Genomic DNA, 17,491 nt, shown 5'->3' with positions numbered 1-17,491 from the left:
TCTACAAAAAAGATAAAGCAAACATCATATTTGATCATGAAATGTTGAAGTTTTTTCTCAGATTAGGAATGAGTTAAGGTTAGCCACCCTCACCACTTTCCTGGAGTCTTAGCCAATGCCATTAGGCAGGAAAAAGAATAAAAGATAATAATAACTGGAAAGGAAGAAACAACATTTATGTTCATAGCCAGCACGAATGAATGTTGAAAAACCAAAAGACCATGATTTTATTACTACACCATCACTATTATTATGAGTAGGTAAATTTAATAAACTTGTTGGCTTTGAGGTCAATATAAAAAAATTATGAGTAGAATAAAAATTATAAAAAAACAAGGAATAACAGTTTTCCAGTGAAACATATAGAAAACTATTCCTTTATGACTGGTGCTTTCTGTGCTCTTCTTAAGAAATATTTGCATGCCAAAGTTTATGGACATATTTTTCTATGCTCTTTTAAACTTTATTGTCTTGCCTTTCACATTTAGATGTATGATCCACTTGGAATTGCTTTTCAGGTATTGTGTGAGTGAAGAGTCAAGTTTTATTCTTTTCCATAGAGATAACCAATAGACTCAGAAACCATCTCACATTTTATTACGGTGTTGCCTTTTTCTAAGTGATCTATAGAAGTTCTTTATATATTCTGAATATAAGATCTTTATTGATTATATGTGTTGCAAATAATTTCTCCCACTCTTGCTTGCCTTTTTATTCTCTTAATAAACAGAAGCTCCTAAATTCAGTGAGGCAAATATTGTTTGTTTATATTCTTTTCACCTGTTCTTTGTTGAGGAAAGAACACTGATAGAGCTGAGATTCTGCTGGAATAAAAGATTGTTTGGGTAAAACTAAAATTTAACCTTTTACTTATAACTGATGTTTGCTTTGCAGCTGTAGATTTCTTCAATCAGATCAACATGCTTTATGGAACAATCACAGATTTTTGTACAGAAGAAAGTTGTCCAGTGATGTCAGCTGGCCCAAAGTAAGACATGATTCATGATCAGTTCTCATTTTTACTTTATCATACAGTTCTTAGATAAGAAGAAAATTTTTGACCTTATAATTTCTGTATTTAGCATCTCCTTCAGTGATTTACCAATGACTAATATTTTGAGTCCAGATTCCCTAGCCTGAGCTTTATAGTCCTCCCTATTGTATCGTCCTCCATCCTGCCTTTTTTCTGTTTGCTTATGCCTCTCTATCCAAATATTTTTTTAAATCGAAATATAGTTGATATACAATATTATGTTAGTTTCAGGTGTATTGCATAGTGATTTGACATTTCCATACATTATGAAATGATCATCATGATAAGTCTACTAACCATCTGTTCCCATACAAAGTTATTACAGTGTTATTGACCATACTCCTTATGTTGAATATTATATTCCCATGACTTATTTATTTTATAATTGGAGGTTTGTATCTTTAAATATCTTGCACCTATTTTGCTCTATTCCCACCCCGCTCCCCTCTGGCAACCACCCCTCTGTGTGCTGTATCTGTGTTTGTTTTCTAGATTTCACATGTAAATGAGATCACAATGTGTTTGTTTTATTCTGTCTGACTTATTTTACTTAGTGTAATACCCTCTAGATCCATCCGTGTTGTCGCAGAGGGCACACACACACTCACACACACACCCCACATCTTCTTCATTCATCTGTTGATGGACACTTAAATTACTTTCATATTTTAGGTACTGAAAATAATGCTGCAATGAAAAACAGGTTGCATATGTCTTTTCAAATTAATGTTTTTGTTTTCTTTGGGTAAATACCCAGAAAAGAAATTGCTGGATCTTATGGCAGTTCTATTTTAAATATTTTGAAGAACCTCTATACTTTTCTCCATACTGGGTGCACCAATTTGCAATTCCACCAACAGTGCATGAGGGTTCCCTTTTTGTCACATCCTTGCCAATACTTGTTATTTGTTGTCTTTTTGATAATAGCCATTCTAACAGGTGTGAGAAGTATCTCATTGTGGTTTTAATTTGCATTTCCCTCATGATTGGTGAGGTTGAGCATCTTTTCATGTGTCTCTTGGCCATGTGTATGTCTTTGGGAAAAATGTCTATCCAGGTCCTCTGCCCGTTTTTTAATTGGGTTGTTTATTTATTTATGATGTAGAATTGTATGAGTTCTTTGTATATTTTGTATATTAACCCCTTATTGGATATATCACTTGCAAATATCGTCTCCCATTCAGTAGGCTACCTTTTCATTTTGTTGATAGTTTCCATACTGTGCAAAACCTTTTTAGTTTAATGTGGTACCGTTTATTTATTTTTGCTTTTATTTCCCTTGCCTGAGAAGACAGATCCAAAAAATATTGCTAAGACTGATTTCAAAGAGTTTTCTCCTAGAAATTTTATGGTTTCAGTTCTTACATTTAAATCTTTAATTTATTTTAATTTAATTTTATTTATTTATTTTAAAAAATATTTGTTATTTGGCTGCTCCAGGTCTTAGTTGTGGCATGCGGGATCTTTGTTGCAGCATGCAGGATCTTTAGTTGTGGCATGTGGAATCTTTTACTTGTGGCATTTGGGCTCTTCGTTGTGGCATGCGGGATCTAGTTCCCTGACCAGGGCTTGAACCCGGGCCCTCTGCATTGGGAGTGTGGAGTTAACCACTGGACCACCAGGGAAGTCCCTCATTTTTATTTTAACTTATGTTTGTACATGGTGTGAGAAAGTAGACCAGTTTTATTCTTTTACATGTAGCTCTTCAGTTTTCCCAACATCATTTATTGAAAGGGCTGTCTCTTTTCCCCTGTTGTATATTTTTGCCTCCTTTGCAGATTAATTGACTGTTTAAGTGTAAGTTTGTTTCTGGGTTGTCTATATTCTATTCCATTAATCTGTGTTTCTCCTTTTGTGCTTGTACCATACTGTTTTGATTTCTATAGCTTTGTAGTATAGCTATAGTATACTATATGTATGTATGTTTGAAATAGGCAGTGTGATACCTTCAGCTTTGTTCTTCTTTCTCAAGATTGCTTTGGCTATTTGGAGTCTTTTATGTTTCTGTACAAATTTCAGAATTAACATGTTCTAGTTCTGTGAGAAATGCCACTTTATTTTGATAAAGATTGCCTTGAATCTGTAGATGGCCATGGGTAGTATGGTCATTTTAAAAATAATAATTCTTCCAGTCTGTGAGCATGTTATATCTTTCCATATGTTTGTGTGTTTTTCCATTTCTCTCATAAATATCTTAAAGTTCTCAGAGTACAAGTCTTGTACTTTTTGGTTAGATTTATTCCTAGGTATTTTATTCTTTTTGATGCAGTTGTAAATGGGATTGTTTAAATTTATCTTTCTGATAATTCACTATTAGTGTGTTGAAATGCAACAGGTTTCTGTGTATTAATTTTGTATCCTGCAACTTTATTGAATTCATTGATGATCTCTAGTAGTTTTCTGGTAGCATCCTTAGGATTTTCTGTGTATAGTATCATGTTATCTGCAATGACAGTGACAGTTTTACTTCTTCCTTTCCAATCTGGATTCATTTTATTTCCTTTTTTTGTCTGTTTTGGCTAGGACTTCCAATACTATGTTGAATAAAAATGGTGAGAGTGGGCATCTTTGTCTTGTTCCTGATCTTAGAGGAAATGCTTTCCGCTTTTCACCATTGAGTATAATGTTGGCTGTGGGTTTGTCATATATGGCCTTATTATGTTGAGTATGTTCCCTCTAAGCCCACTGTTTTGAGAGTTTTTGTTAATTATAAACGGATGTTGAATTTTGTCAAAGGCTTTTTTCTGTATCTGTTGAGATGATAATATGATTTTTATTTTTCAGTTTGTTAATGTGGTGTATCATGTTGATTGACTTGTAGATATTGACCATCCTTGCATCCCTGGGATAAGTCCTGCTTGATCATGGTTTATGATCCTTTTAAAGTATTGCTGGATTTGGTTTGCTAATATTCTGTTGAGGATTTTTGCACCTATGTTCATTGGTGATATCGGCCTGAAATTTTCTTTTTATGTGGTGATTTGTCTGATTTTGGTCAAAGTGATGCTGGCCTCATAGAATGAGTTCAGAAGTTTTCCTTCCTCTTCAATTTTTTGGGAATAGTTTGAGAAACATAGGTAATATAACTCTTTAAATGTTTGGTAGAAGGTAATATAACTCTTTAAATGTTTGGTAGAATTCACCTGTGAAGCTGTTCAGTCCTTGACTTTTGTTTGTTATGAGTTTTTGGGTTTTTTTAAAATTACTGATTCAGTTTCATTATTGGTAATCCATCTGTTCATATTTTCAATTTTTTCCCGATTCAGTTTTGGGAGATTGCATGTTTCTAGGAATTTATCCATTTCCTCTAGGTTGTCCATTTGACTGGCTATAATTGTTTGTAGTAATCTCTTATGATCATTTGTACTTCTGTGGTATTGTTTGTAACTTCTCTTCTTTCATTTCTGATATTATTTGTTTGGTTTTATCAATTTTGTTTATTTTTTCTGAGAGCCAGCTCTTAGTTTCATTGGTCTTTTCTATTTATTTTATTATTATTATTAGTTTCTATTTCATTTAATTATGCTCTATTCCTCATGATTTCTTCCCTTCTAACTTTGGGTTTTGTTTGTTCCATTTTTCTAGTTACTTTAGGTATAAGCCTAGATTGTTTATTTGAGATTTTTCTTATTTCCTGAGGTAGGCTTGTATTACTATAAAATTCCCTCTTAGAACTGCTTTTGCTGCGTCCCATATATTTTGGATCGTTATGTTTTTGTCTTCATTTGTCTCCAGGTATTTTTTGATTTCCTTTTTGATTTCTTCAGGGACCCATTGGTTACTGGGTAGCATGTTGTTTAGACCCCACCTGTTAGTATTTTTTGCACTTTTTTTCTTGAAGTGGTTTCTCGGTTACTATTTATTATCATTATTAACCAAGAAATGAACATTTTGGAATTTGTAGTTTATAAGTTCATACCATGATGACAGAAATAAATTTCAAAGACAATGGTCTGTCAAAGGTGGAATAAAAAAAGCAGTGGGTGCAAAATAGAATATGAAGTCATCATTAAGTATAAACGTAACAAAAGAAAAGGAAAGAATCAGGGAATCATAGTTATAAACTCTAGAAGTATAAGCAATATGCAGTTGTTTTATTTTTCAAAAAACCTTAGGACATTGAATATTAGTATTGTTTATAAAGCTTCAGGATATTGAAAATGATTTTTTGGTTTACTGTGCCTGCTTTTGACTTCTGCATATAAAAATGAATAGGGAACACCTGAGAATCATTAACAAAATGAAAAACATGGTTGTGAGAGAAATGCAAAAACATTGAGGCTTCATAACATAAGGGAAAAAACATGGATGAGTTCCTGTCTTTAAATGAAGACTAAGTAAGGATGGCCAGAAGTCCTACCATTCATGTTCTCTGTCTCCTAAGAGGCTCAAACAAGAAGAGGCTTAAGTCACACTTGAGACTTTTGTTTTATGTTAGGAAGAATATCTTGACTGTGAAAGTGATTAAATAGTGGAACAGGATGCCAAGAAATGTTGGGGAATCTCCTCTTGGAGACCTTCAAAGTAGACTTGACATTCATCCCTGTTTCCCAGGGTTGGTATGCTGTCAGAATATTTATTCAGGTCTATCCTGTTTAAGATTTACTGTTCAAGTGTAAGTAACTATGATTAAATAGAAAGCATCCTTGTTATCCTATCTCAAGATACTTTTCATTGTTTAAAATACCCTGTAGTATTTTTCCATTATATTTTCTTCCAGCTCCTTTGCTAGGCTTAATCACCTATCATTACGTTAGTCCAAACTCTGGGACAAGATTATAAAAACACAATTGATTCAAAGAGAGAAGCTAAGTGGCAGAGGTAACCTTCAGAAACTAAAAAACTAAATGCTAGTTCAGTTTAGATAATTTTGTACATGGAGTTTCAGCTGCATGCTTATTCCTTGTCTTAAAAATCAGGTTGTGTGGGCTTCCCTGGTGGCGCAGTGGTTGGGAGTCTGCCTGCCGATGCAGGGGACACGGGTTCGTGCCTCGGTCCGGGAAGATCCCACATGCCGCGGAGCAGGTGGGCCCGTGAGCCATGGCCGCTGAGCCTGCGCGTCCGGAGCCTGTGTTCCGCAACGGGAGAGGCCACGGCTGTGAGAGGCCCGCGTACCGCAAAAAAAAAAAAAAAAAAAAAAAAAAAAAATCAGGTTGTGGTTGTATATGTGTGTGTTTGTTTAATTAACTCCATTAGCATTCTGTTGTACTGTTTTTACATACTAATTTACAAGTCTGTCTTCTCCACTAGTCTTTTTCCTTGAGAACAGGGAAAGTGTCTTTCATTTTAGTGTCCGTTGTTCAAGTGTCTTTCATTTTAGTGTCCGTTGTTCAAGAACAGTATTCCTTGACACAGTATTACTCACATGGTAGGTGCACATTAAATGTTTATTATACCAAAGGCTAGTGTCTGGTTAATACCTAGATACTATAGGCATCTTTATTTGGGTTGCCAATTTTCCTCAAAGGCATATTTAGCTCCTCAACCAAATGTACTCAAATATTGAATCATTCTCTTTTTCATTAATCTTACTTAGATGCTTCCATGTCATTCTCTAGTCTTAACCCAAAATTTAAAGCCCCAAGTTAAAAAGAATTGTACTGCGTAAGGAGAAACGCTTTTTGAGGAAGAAAACAATAATCATAAAGATTAAAGATGGTCATCATAGAAGTGGGAAGTAAACTTAGGGTTTCTACTATAGCAGTTTATACTATGTGTGATTCTAAAATATAACTGTTATGTATGAAGGAAAGCTCACAAAAAATGGGTTTGGTGGGATCTGCTTAGTTTGTATTCTGATAAATGCAAAATAGTCCAATAGCAATTTTAAAATGCTAAATTTAAGTGCCAAAGGCAAAAAATCTTTTTTTGGAGGAAGAGATTAAAATACATCCTGAATACATTCCTAATAAACATATATATGTAATATAAAAACTTACACATTATATATAGGTATACACTGATGTCCTGTGTACTTTTTATCTTTCCAATACAGATATGAGTATCATTGGGCAGATGGAACAAACATAAAGAAGCCTATTAAGTGCTCTGCACCAAAGTACATTGATTACCTGATGACTTGGGTTCAGGACCAGTTGGATGATGAGACATTATTTCCATCAAAAATTGGTATAATTGTTTAACTGGGATCCATCATGATTTATCTAATTTCATGCGTTTCTAGGGCTTATTGCCTCTCTATTCCAGGAACCATGTTAAATTACCATACCTATCAAAATATTGCTAATCTTATGTACTTGAAAGTGTCTATCTTTTTCATACCAAGTTTATCATGAACATTAGGTAAACCTCCCTATAATTTTAAACAGTAAGAAGATCGGTATATCTTGGATAGTAACAAATCTGGCCTGTGTTAGGGAAAAAAGAGACTGGTCATTGGGTAAGCAGCCAGTATCATCTGCTGCAGTCATATCCATTTCTTGTTTAGGAAGGGAGTTTATATGACTTCAAAGCAGTTTTACCTTATATTTGTGGCAAAGAGGGCATTTGTATTCATGACCCATGGTGTGAACCTTGCTGGCTGTGAAATCAGGCTAGGTGAGAAGAAAACAAGATTTGACAGGTTGGCCTGTTATCAACTGAGTGACTTTTATATATGCTGACCTTTTAAAGGGCTGACCTTTCAAGTGGAAATTATTTACATTTAGACAGTTCATATGACTTTACTGTGTCAAATTCCTTACAACTGTGTTTTCTGAAAAAATTAAGAATTTGCTCTTTTTCAACTTTTTGACTGTATTTTATGCTTTTTTAGTTTTGGGGAGAAGGATATAGTGGAGGAGACAGCAATGTAAATAGTTGCTGTTGTTATGGCTTGTTTTAAACACATTCATTGAATGCTTTAACTACTTTGGAGCCTTTGTAATAAAAGGTCTATTTTTCAAGACTGCATTACTTATATACATAGTAATGGTTTGGGATAAGTGCCCTCATCTTATCTTTTATCTTCAGAATATAATTTTTAACTTTTAACCCGATTTCAGGCTTCTAGAAAATTTGTAAGAATTGTGCAAACAATCCCTATGTATCCTTCTTCCAGATTTTTTAGTTGCCAACATTTTAACACATTTGCTTTCTCTCTCTCTCTCCCTCCTTCCCCACTCCACATTCTTTTCTTTTTCCTGAACTGTTTGAGAGTAAGTTGCAATTATGATGGACCTTTATCTGTATGTGCTTCAATGTATATTTCCTTAGAAAAATCACAGTATAACTGTCAGAATCAGGAAATTAACACCAGTACAATACTACTGTCTAATTTACAAATCTTATTCAGATTTTTCAAAATTTCCCAATAATATCCTTTAGAGCAAAAGAAAATCTTTGACATTTGTTTTCATTCAGTGTCATGTCTCTTTAGCCCCCTTTAATGTGGAATATGTGTATTTCTCAGGCTTTTTTGGTCTTTCCATGACACTGACATTTTTGAAGTGTGTAATGTAAGCATACTATTTTATATAGTGTCCCTTCATTTTGGGAGACACTTATGTACCCCAAAATGTCTTACGTTTTCTTGTGATCTATAATATTTTTAAATGGGCAGTAGGCAATGTGATGACATTGAACCCAGTAGTACCAGTATTTGCCTTGTGTTTTGCCAATCTGGATCATTTAGCCACTTTAACAAAGGATGTAGACTTTTGTATTTTTCTAGTTTTGTATTTAATGCTGTAAAAGTGCTCTAATTCATAAAACAAGTCTAATTGAGCAGAGACTGCAGCTAATTTCAGGGTAAATGTAGACCTGGTGTAGTAATGAAATAATTTCCATAGAAAAAAATCTGAAAATGTATTGCAGGCATTTTAAACAAAACTAAACATAGTGATACATTATTTGTGTTCAGCATAAGAAACCTGAGGATCTGAATATGCATTTTAGCTCCATTACCATCTTAGACATTTATTTGTTTCATTTTGGTAAAGTGGTGGTATATTAGAGGCCTAAAGGGCTAAACTGAAGACAAATTCTTATTCCATAGAAGCATTGAAGTTTATTTTCATTCATGATATGTTGAGAACTTTTGAAAAGTACAATGGGTATTTTAAGTAGTAATTCATAAATACTTCTTATTTTCAGCCTTGTCTAGGTAATTTATATTGCCATTTGCTGATAATGCCTTGTTCTCTTCTTGTTAATAGAGGGGGTTGTTTATCTATTTACTAGGTGTCCCGTTTCCGAAGAATTTCATGTCTGTGGCAAAAACTATACTCAAACGCCTCTTTAGGGTTTATGCTCACATTTATCATCAGCATTTTGACCCTGTGATCCAGCTGCAGGAGGAAGCACATCTCAATACATCTTTCAAGCACTTTATTTTTTTTGTCCAGGTAAGTTGGATTAGGAGATCTTTTTTGCTCAGAAAAAGCAGTTATCTACAGAGTTATGAGGTGAATACTACATCCATACTGTCAGGATAAAATTTGCTATATCTCTCTAGTCTTCATCCTCTTTTTTTTTTTTTTTTTTTTTTTTTTTTGTGGTACACGGGCCTCTCCCATTGCGGAGCGCAGGCTCAGCGGCCATGGCTCATGGGCCCAGCCACTCCATGGCATGTGGGATCTTCCCGGACCAGGGCACGAACCCATGTCCCCTGCATCGGCAGGCGGACTCTCAACCACTGCGCCACCAGGGAAGCCAGGTCCATTAACTTTTGCTCTGAATCCTTAGTTGACCTCCTCTTCCTTCTCTCTTTATTTCTCAGAGAATGGGCCTTAGAGATGTAGACTAAAAGGAGTGAGGCTATTCTTGTCCTGCTATAATAATTAGAGAACTAAAAGGTAGGAGTGAAAAAGAGGTAGAAATGCAGAAGCTGAGCAGCTGTTTTTCGGTGGAGTTTGGAGAAGGAAGATGGTAGGCAGGAGAAGTCCAAAGCTTGAATCTGTGTTGTTTTTGTATATCTGTGGGCATAAACATATAAATACCTTTCCCATGCCCCATCTCCACAAAGAAAAATGTGTTTATTTTCCCTCTATACACACTCCTCATAATGGGGATACACATTTTGTATCTTAATTTCACCTATATAAACAAATTTTAGGAGATAGTAACTTGCCAAAACTGTTGCCCTGAGCAATTATTTTACTATGGTATCCCATCTATAGACACCAATAGAAACAAAATGTTATCCTAAAATTTGCATCTGTGCTTTGGTTTAGGCAGAACATGATTGCTTGAGGTTTTAGTGGTTTGGGAGAGGATATTCTCCCACCAGAAGGTTTACTAGTTTTACTTTATTATATGATCTTAAAGTACACTGTATCTCCCAACTCCTAGCAAAATAGTAAAGTATTGATATGTTGCATTTACCACATCTGAGCCTAGTTACATCTCAGGACACTGTGACCTTCTTAAAGGTGGGTCCATTAGTTATACAGTATTACCGCTTCTTTGAGTGAGAGTGGCCTCTGCCCTGGGCCTCACAATTTAGAAGTTCTGCTCTGGCCCTTGCCCATACTCCTGCATGGAGTGAGAAGTCCATAGGGCCAAGAACATACCTACATAGATCCCTTCTGGTATGTGCTTGGATACCTGAGATTCAGAACTCCCTACCCACATGGTCTCAAGTGTATTGCCAGGGTTTGCATGGATCTTTTCCTTTGGTCTTTACTTTTAAGGGAAGGTCATATCTCTGATAGCCAGACCTAAAGGATAGCCAGATGGCAGCTGTTGGTGTGTGTGGACATTGCCTTTATAAGCCTGTCAGGGTGTCCACACTCCTGCATGTGAGACCCATTGAAATACAGGATGGAGCTGTGGTTTGGTAGATCAGGGAGGTTTGCTGAGGGCCAGGGACTGGCTCTCCTCATGTCACTACTTTCCAGTGTAGACTGAGGAGTCTTAAGAATTCTAAATTTGAATCTGCTTTCCTGGCTACTATGGTGTGTTTGTTAAGGTAGGAGAATCGAACATATATAACAATATATTAGCTTAATGTAAAATACAGTAATTTAGTCATGTGATATATATCCATTTGTGCTATTGGTCCAGACCCCGCAAGTCTTAGTGGTAGACTTGCTATTGAGTGCCCCTTAATGCCTTCCTGGTACTTACTGCAGTGCTTGGCACGTGATGGATGCTAATAAATGGGTGAAATTGTGACCTCAGAATGCCCCACTGTGGCAGAATATCAAAAGATCAGAAGTATCAACAGCTTTTTTTTTTTTTTTTTTTTTTTGCGTTACGTGGGCCTCTCGCTGTTGTGGCCTCTCCCGTTGCGGAGCCTGACGCGCAGGCTCAGCGGCCATGGCTCACGGGCCTAGCTGCTCCGCGAACAGCCACTTTTTATTAGCCTTATAATTTATAGTTCAGGGGAAATCTATTCATAATTGAATTTCAGAATGACAGTGGTAGAACTTCTAAAGAAGCACAATTTAAATCCAGGCTTTCTTATTTGTTCTTTACAGGATTTAATTATCATTTATGGACTCCACATTATTCATGTTATTCTCATACCACATTATATGGTAGCTTGCAGATATGTTAGTTAATAACATAAACTAACTTTTTTACTCTTCATATAATGCTGAAATTTGCCTGAGATTTTTTTTGATCCCTGCTTGGTTGACTATATCTAAATGGTGCCCTGGTTATTCCTTTTAACAGGAAGCAGCAACTCCCATTTATTGAGCGTTTACTTTGTGCCAGGGATTACATGAAGTGGTTAACATACAGTATCACACTTAGTCCCCATAATAATCTTATGAGGTAATTTACCCTAATATTATTACAGATGTAAAATATAATATCAGAAGTGGTTAAGTGATTTGCGTAAGACATAGAGGTAGGGAATAGAAAAAGTTTTCTTCAAAAAAAGATTTGACTTTTATTTACTTTAAAAGCTAATTTCCAACAAACGTTAATGGAAATCTGTTTTGGAATGAGATGTAAATAATGTTTCTGCTATTTCTTCTGCCTTTGTCATACATAGGAATTCAACCTTATTGACAGAAGAGAACTTGCACCACTCCAGGAACTGATCGAAAAACTCACCTCAAAGGACAGATAAAACAATGCAGATGTGTGCAAATTATTCCTCAAATGAAGCTGTGTGGAGTGCATTTGGATTTTGTTTTATTTTATTTTTATCTTGGTTGTTTTTATGTTAGGTTTGGGGGGCTTGTTTGGGTTCCTTTTTCTTTATTCTGAATAAATGAAACCATATACTATGGCTAGAGGAAGGCAAGAACCATTCTCTATTCAGTTGATAGGGGTAAATTTTGTCTTAGTGGCATACAGTATTTTTCCTAACTTGGGGAATTTTTGATAATACTATATGTTGAAAGAAATGCTTATTGATTGGACTGCTGATGGATGGGGGTTCTCCATTGTGTAAATTGTGGTTGATTTTTGAAGTCCCCAAAAGTCTTATGTTTTTAAGTGCCTTGGCAGGCTCATTTCTGAGGTGCAAAGCACAGACATAGAACTGAACAGGGCTTGAAACAATATTAGGATTACTACCCAGGGCACTTACTGATGCATGTTTCAAAATACCTATTGATAAAAGCCATAGTTTACCTAAATTGGTGATCTCCAGCTTTTACTACATTAAAGAAACACAGTTTGTAAAGGTGTGCATGTAGAGCATAAAAAATTAGTATTTCTTAATTATTTTTGATATTGATAGTAATTCTGTTCAACAGATGCTTAAAGTTCTACAAGCAGGTCTTTTCCATCTCTTGATATCTGTGATATTGAAACTTGAAGATGTTGAAATGTAATACCGATTACATTTTGGCTTCTTTCTACATGTTAACTGCACTGTAGGTGTAAAAATTCAGGTTATATATAGGTTTGCCATCTTCAGAGATGATGCTGAACTGTGAGCTTTCTTAGCAATTGCCAAATGAGCCATAAATCTGCAGAATCCCCTTCTGCTTTGAAGAGGAAGTGATAGGAGTGTGTGTTTGTTTGCAGGGGGGTTAGTTTGAATGGTGCGTTATAGATGGGATTAAGTACAGGGAGTCAAGTTCAAGAAAGTCCTTTCTCAAAACTCTTGAATAGAATGGCATGAATATTTTAATCAATATCTTGTAAGCAAAGTCTTAGAGACTTCCTTTTAGGAATCAACTTCCATGAGAAGTTAAAAATAAATTACTAATTTTAGATATAGACATAAACATGGAATTTAAGGACTTTGGGGAAATTGATCACTTTACAGCATTTCCATTCAGTGAATGGAGCTGGTGTTTGTCATTTTAAAATGATACAGTACCTTCTTTACTTGTTATAGGCCCAACTTGAAACATTCTGACTTCTGATTTTTCCACTGTGAAAGGAAATCTTTCTTTGCAGTGATATCAGATAATGAAAGTGCTAAAGTAGTAATTAAGTTTTACATTTTTTTTTTTTTTTGCTATGACTTTCTGGTGAACTATTCCCATAAGTAAAAAGTTCAGAAACTTAGTTTTTTTTTGTTTTTATTTTTGCGGTACGCGGGCCTCTCACTGTTGCGGCCTCTCCCGTCGCGGAGCACAGGTTCTGGACGCGCAGGCTCAGCGGCCATGGCTCACGGGCCCAGCCGCTCCGCGGCACGTGGGATCTTCCCGGACCTGGGCATGAACCCATGTCCCCTGCATCGGCAGGTGGACTCTCAACCACTGCGCCACCAGGGAAGCCCCCAGAAACTCAGTTTTTAAAATAAATGTTAACATTTTTCACTTCAGTTTTACTGTTGCAAAATATCCTTTTTAGACTTCCAGTTTTAATTTTGTCATTTCTGGTAAATCTGTTTCCTTCAGTTAGAAATATATACTCTTCCTTTGTTAGGAATATATACCTTTTTCCTTGTAGAATAGAAATCTTACTCTGAAATTGTATAGACTAAAAACAGTAGAAAAGAATCTAAAATGAAATCAGTTTGTTTTTGCATTAACAAGTAGAATAGTGATACAATTTACTGCCATTACAATTATGATCAGTAGGAACTGCCTTTTTCTCATTTCTAGCAATCATTCTCCAAGTACCAACAGTAGAAAGTAACAGGAGAGCCTGGCAGAGGCAAATATATTGGACATTCATTGGTCATACTTATTTATAAACTGCAATGAGAACTAGCTGATTTCCTTAAAACAAATCTTTTAGTGTCCAAATATATAATATCAGCCACTGTGGGTTGATTCAGAAACAAAATCTGGCATCTAGTGATTTGGGGTACCATCTATTTAGGAAGATGAAACATATGATTATTCAAATAGTCTTCCAATACTGCATTTGACTTCATATCAACCTAGTAATAAAGGGGTTGCAATAGCCAAGTGTGGAGAGACAAGTGAAACATTGTTTTTGCTCATTTAAGCCTTATACAGTAGTACACTGTACAAATGTTATTATAAATTAATGTTTAGTAGTCGGACTTACTTTTCCACTCTATGTAGATAGGAGTTTCTTATCACTGTGCCAGAATCTCAGGTGCCTGCTTCTGAGTATTCCTTTAAACAGAGGTATTGGGAAGTAAGGAAATATGTATGTGTATATATATGGTAACAAAGTAGAGACATTCTCCCAGGAAGAGGCCTGGCATTGTGCATGGTGTTACATGGCTGCAAATAGGGAAACACCAGAGCATGTGAGAAATAACTGACTTAATAAAAAGCTGCTTTGATTCATTTGGTTCCCAGGAGCATTAGTAAGATGCCTTTTATAAAATAAGGATCAAATCTTGGTTTTACAACATAGTTTGCTTATAAATGTCTATTGGATTCTTTCCAGATTTCTTAATTTGTAAATAACCAGGATAATGATTTCCCCCCCTGCTCTTCATACAGAGATATAAAGCAGAAGTTGGTTTTCTCATCTGCTGATGAAAGCATAAAATATAAAGTCGTAAGTTAACATAGTATTGTCACAAAGCTTTGGTTAAATGTTGATAGGAAGCAAGTTTTAGTAATTCTTTTAAATGACGGTGTAATGGTGGTGGAGAGAAATTAATAACAGAGTGAAAATCTTTCCATTCGCTGTAGGTGGTGCTACTGGCTTTCATTTACTGGCTTGATTATTCTGTTTCCCATAAAAACCATGGCACTAGGCTGCACTAAAACATTAAGTATGTGTTAGCTGGTAGAGGCTTTGGAGGTCAGTTTACCTTAAATTGAAAGATTTTAGATTGCTATCTCTTCCTACCTTTGTCATTTTTAAATGCTAACTGTTCAGCATAAAATTAAGTAGGAAAAGATATGTTTAGTGTATAATATGTCGCAGACTGAGGTACTGCCTGGCTTATCAGGAAAGATAAAGCACTACAATCTCTTATATTCACGAATTACCGATAATGTGGATATTTATATTTTACATGTAAGCACCACACTGCATTTTATGTATTAGCATTTTCCTTGCTTAGGGGAAAATAGCAAAATGACAGATTTCTTTTATACCTTTGTGTACACCCTCTCTGAGAGAGTTTTTGATAACCACTGAAATGGTAAAATATGTGAGATAAAATTATTAAGTTGTAGGACTTCCTTTTAAGATAAATATGTCATACCTTGAACATCTCAAATGAGAGTTGATCTTCAGAGTAGTTTCTTTGGGAGCACTACTTATTCCAGCTATGCTGCAAAGGTGTAATGTTTCTAGAACACTTTCAGCGATGCCTTGAGAATTGGTTTGTGACTATGCAAGAAAATCTGTTTTATCATTTCAGTTGCACCGAAAACTTTTCTGGAAGCTTAATATGACCTATCTCATTCACCAAAACAACTCTACTTTGGCTGTTTTCTTAGAACTAAACTATTAAGGAAGTTCAAAAGAATATGCCATAGGCTCTGAATTTGCAGAAGAGAATGTTTTGAGCACTGATTTGTAACATCATTTAACAAAAAAATAGTTTCCTGATGTCACTGCTTTGAAGTAGGCAGTATTGTTTGGATGTACAAGTTTTATTTTTTTAATTTAGTTTAATTACCTTACAGTTAAGTATAATAGTTTAAAAAACCAAAGTCGTCTTCTTATTTTCTATTTTTGGTCCATTTTCCTGATAACTTTTGGATTATATCTTGAGTACTGTAGGGTAGTTTTGATTGAAGGTATATTAAAAAAAAATGGATCCAATATTTAAGATAGAAGTAGCTTAAGGAAGCAGCAGGCTTTACCTCCATGCTTTTTTCTTTAAACTTATTTTCACGCAAATGAACAATTTGAATTTAAAGACTGGAGATCATTGTAAAAAGAAATTGGAATACAGTTTATATATTAATTATGCTGAATTTAAGTCTGTGTGTCACAGTAAAATATTTCAAATTGTATAATCATTTCATATGTGATTTATAACTTTAACATTTTGAATGTCTTTTTAAAAGATATGAGACAAGAAGTATATTTGAAAATGTCACTGCATACCAAGAGGAAAACTTAACTTATTTTGAAACTTATCTGGGATATTAAAGAATATACCAATTCCTAGAAACACTATTCTAGATCTATACGGACCGCTCCTAAAATGATTTAAATATCAGCATTTTGTCATAATATTGTTTCACCATAGGAATTACAGTTGTTGAGATGTCAGTTTAATGGTATATGAGATAACTGTTTAGAGCTAAAGCTATTTCATGATTTAATGGAAAAGTTTAATTTTAAGATATAATAACAATTCTGACTGCAGACAATTTGAATTTTTGAGGCTCTCCTAATGGGCTAATTATAGAGAAAAATTCATTTTGAAGGTATAAAACTGTGCTCCATGTCTGCCACTTGTAGCTGAACTGATAACTTAAATTTTGACAAAAGAGAGAAAATACAGATTAAAATACTGAGTACTCTCAGTTTTGCAAGTGTGATACAAATTTCCTTTTCTGCATATAATACTACACAATAGAAAAATTTGGATTAGAATCCTCAAAGATAGCGAAATCACTGGCCTTTCCAAGCTTATGTTTACTTGTCATCTCCTTCTCCTTGGAGGTAAATTACTTCCTTACTGGTGTTGACTTTCCATATACTCCTCTCTCCCCTATCTCACAACACACACAGACACACACACACACAGACGAAAAACAAAACAGATTGATTATATAGGTCCTCACTGTTAGTGATTCTGAAGTGATTGCTGTCAATACATAGGTTGCACCTGAAGTGTTGGATGATACAATTTACATAAGCATTTTTGGTTGGTTTTGGTTGATAGCTTTCTTTAAACTACATCACTGAAGCTGAGATTACTAGAGATATAAATTTAAATCTTTTATTAATATTTAATTTCTGTTATATATTATTAAATTCTTATATGTGTGGGTGTTTCTTACAGGTTTGCAGGTTTTCATTTTTATTTTGTTTACTTAATTGTGCAAGTTGTAAAATAGATTCTTGCATTTTCATTTTAAGAACACTTTTCTCCTTAAATTGTTCTGCAGAGATAACTGTTTTTAGGGGAAATAGTTTTTTACAGCCACTAAATTGTATTTGTTATTTTTGTACATGCATTACTAGGGTGGTAAGGACACTAAT

General features: G+C 34.9%; 1 protein-coding gene across 1 annotated transcript in view; it reads left to right on the top strand.

Moving 5' to 3' along the window:
* Positions 1-12,228, top strand: part of MOB1B (MOB kinase activator 1B) — a 52,415-nt gene extending 40,187 nt beyond the window's left edge. The window contains exons 3-6 of the mRNA XM_065877777.1: positions 895-988; positions 7,029-7,162; positions 9,215-9,378; positions 11,979-12,228. Coding sequence (XP_065733849.1) covers positions 895-988; positions 7,029-7,162; positions 9,215-9,378; positions 11,979-12,056 — 470 coding nt within the window. The 3' untranslated portion in view covers positions 12,057-12,228. The remainder of the gene's footprint in view (positions 1-894; positions 989-7,028; positions 7,163-9,214; positions 9,379-11,978) is intronic.
* The last annotated feature ends 5,263 nt before the right edge of the window (positions 12,229-17,491 follow it).

This window comes from Phocoena phocoena, chromosome 5 (genome assembly GCF_963924675.1).
Source record: "Phocoena phocoena chromosome 5, mPhoPho1.1, whole genome shotgun sequence".
In the NCBI taxonomy this organism is placed as follows: Eukaryota; Metazoa; Chordata; class Mammalia; order Artiodactyla; family Phocoenidae; genus Phocoena; species Phocoena phocoena.
This window is presented reverse-complemented; position numbering and strand designations above follow the sequence as displayed.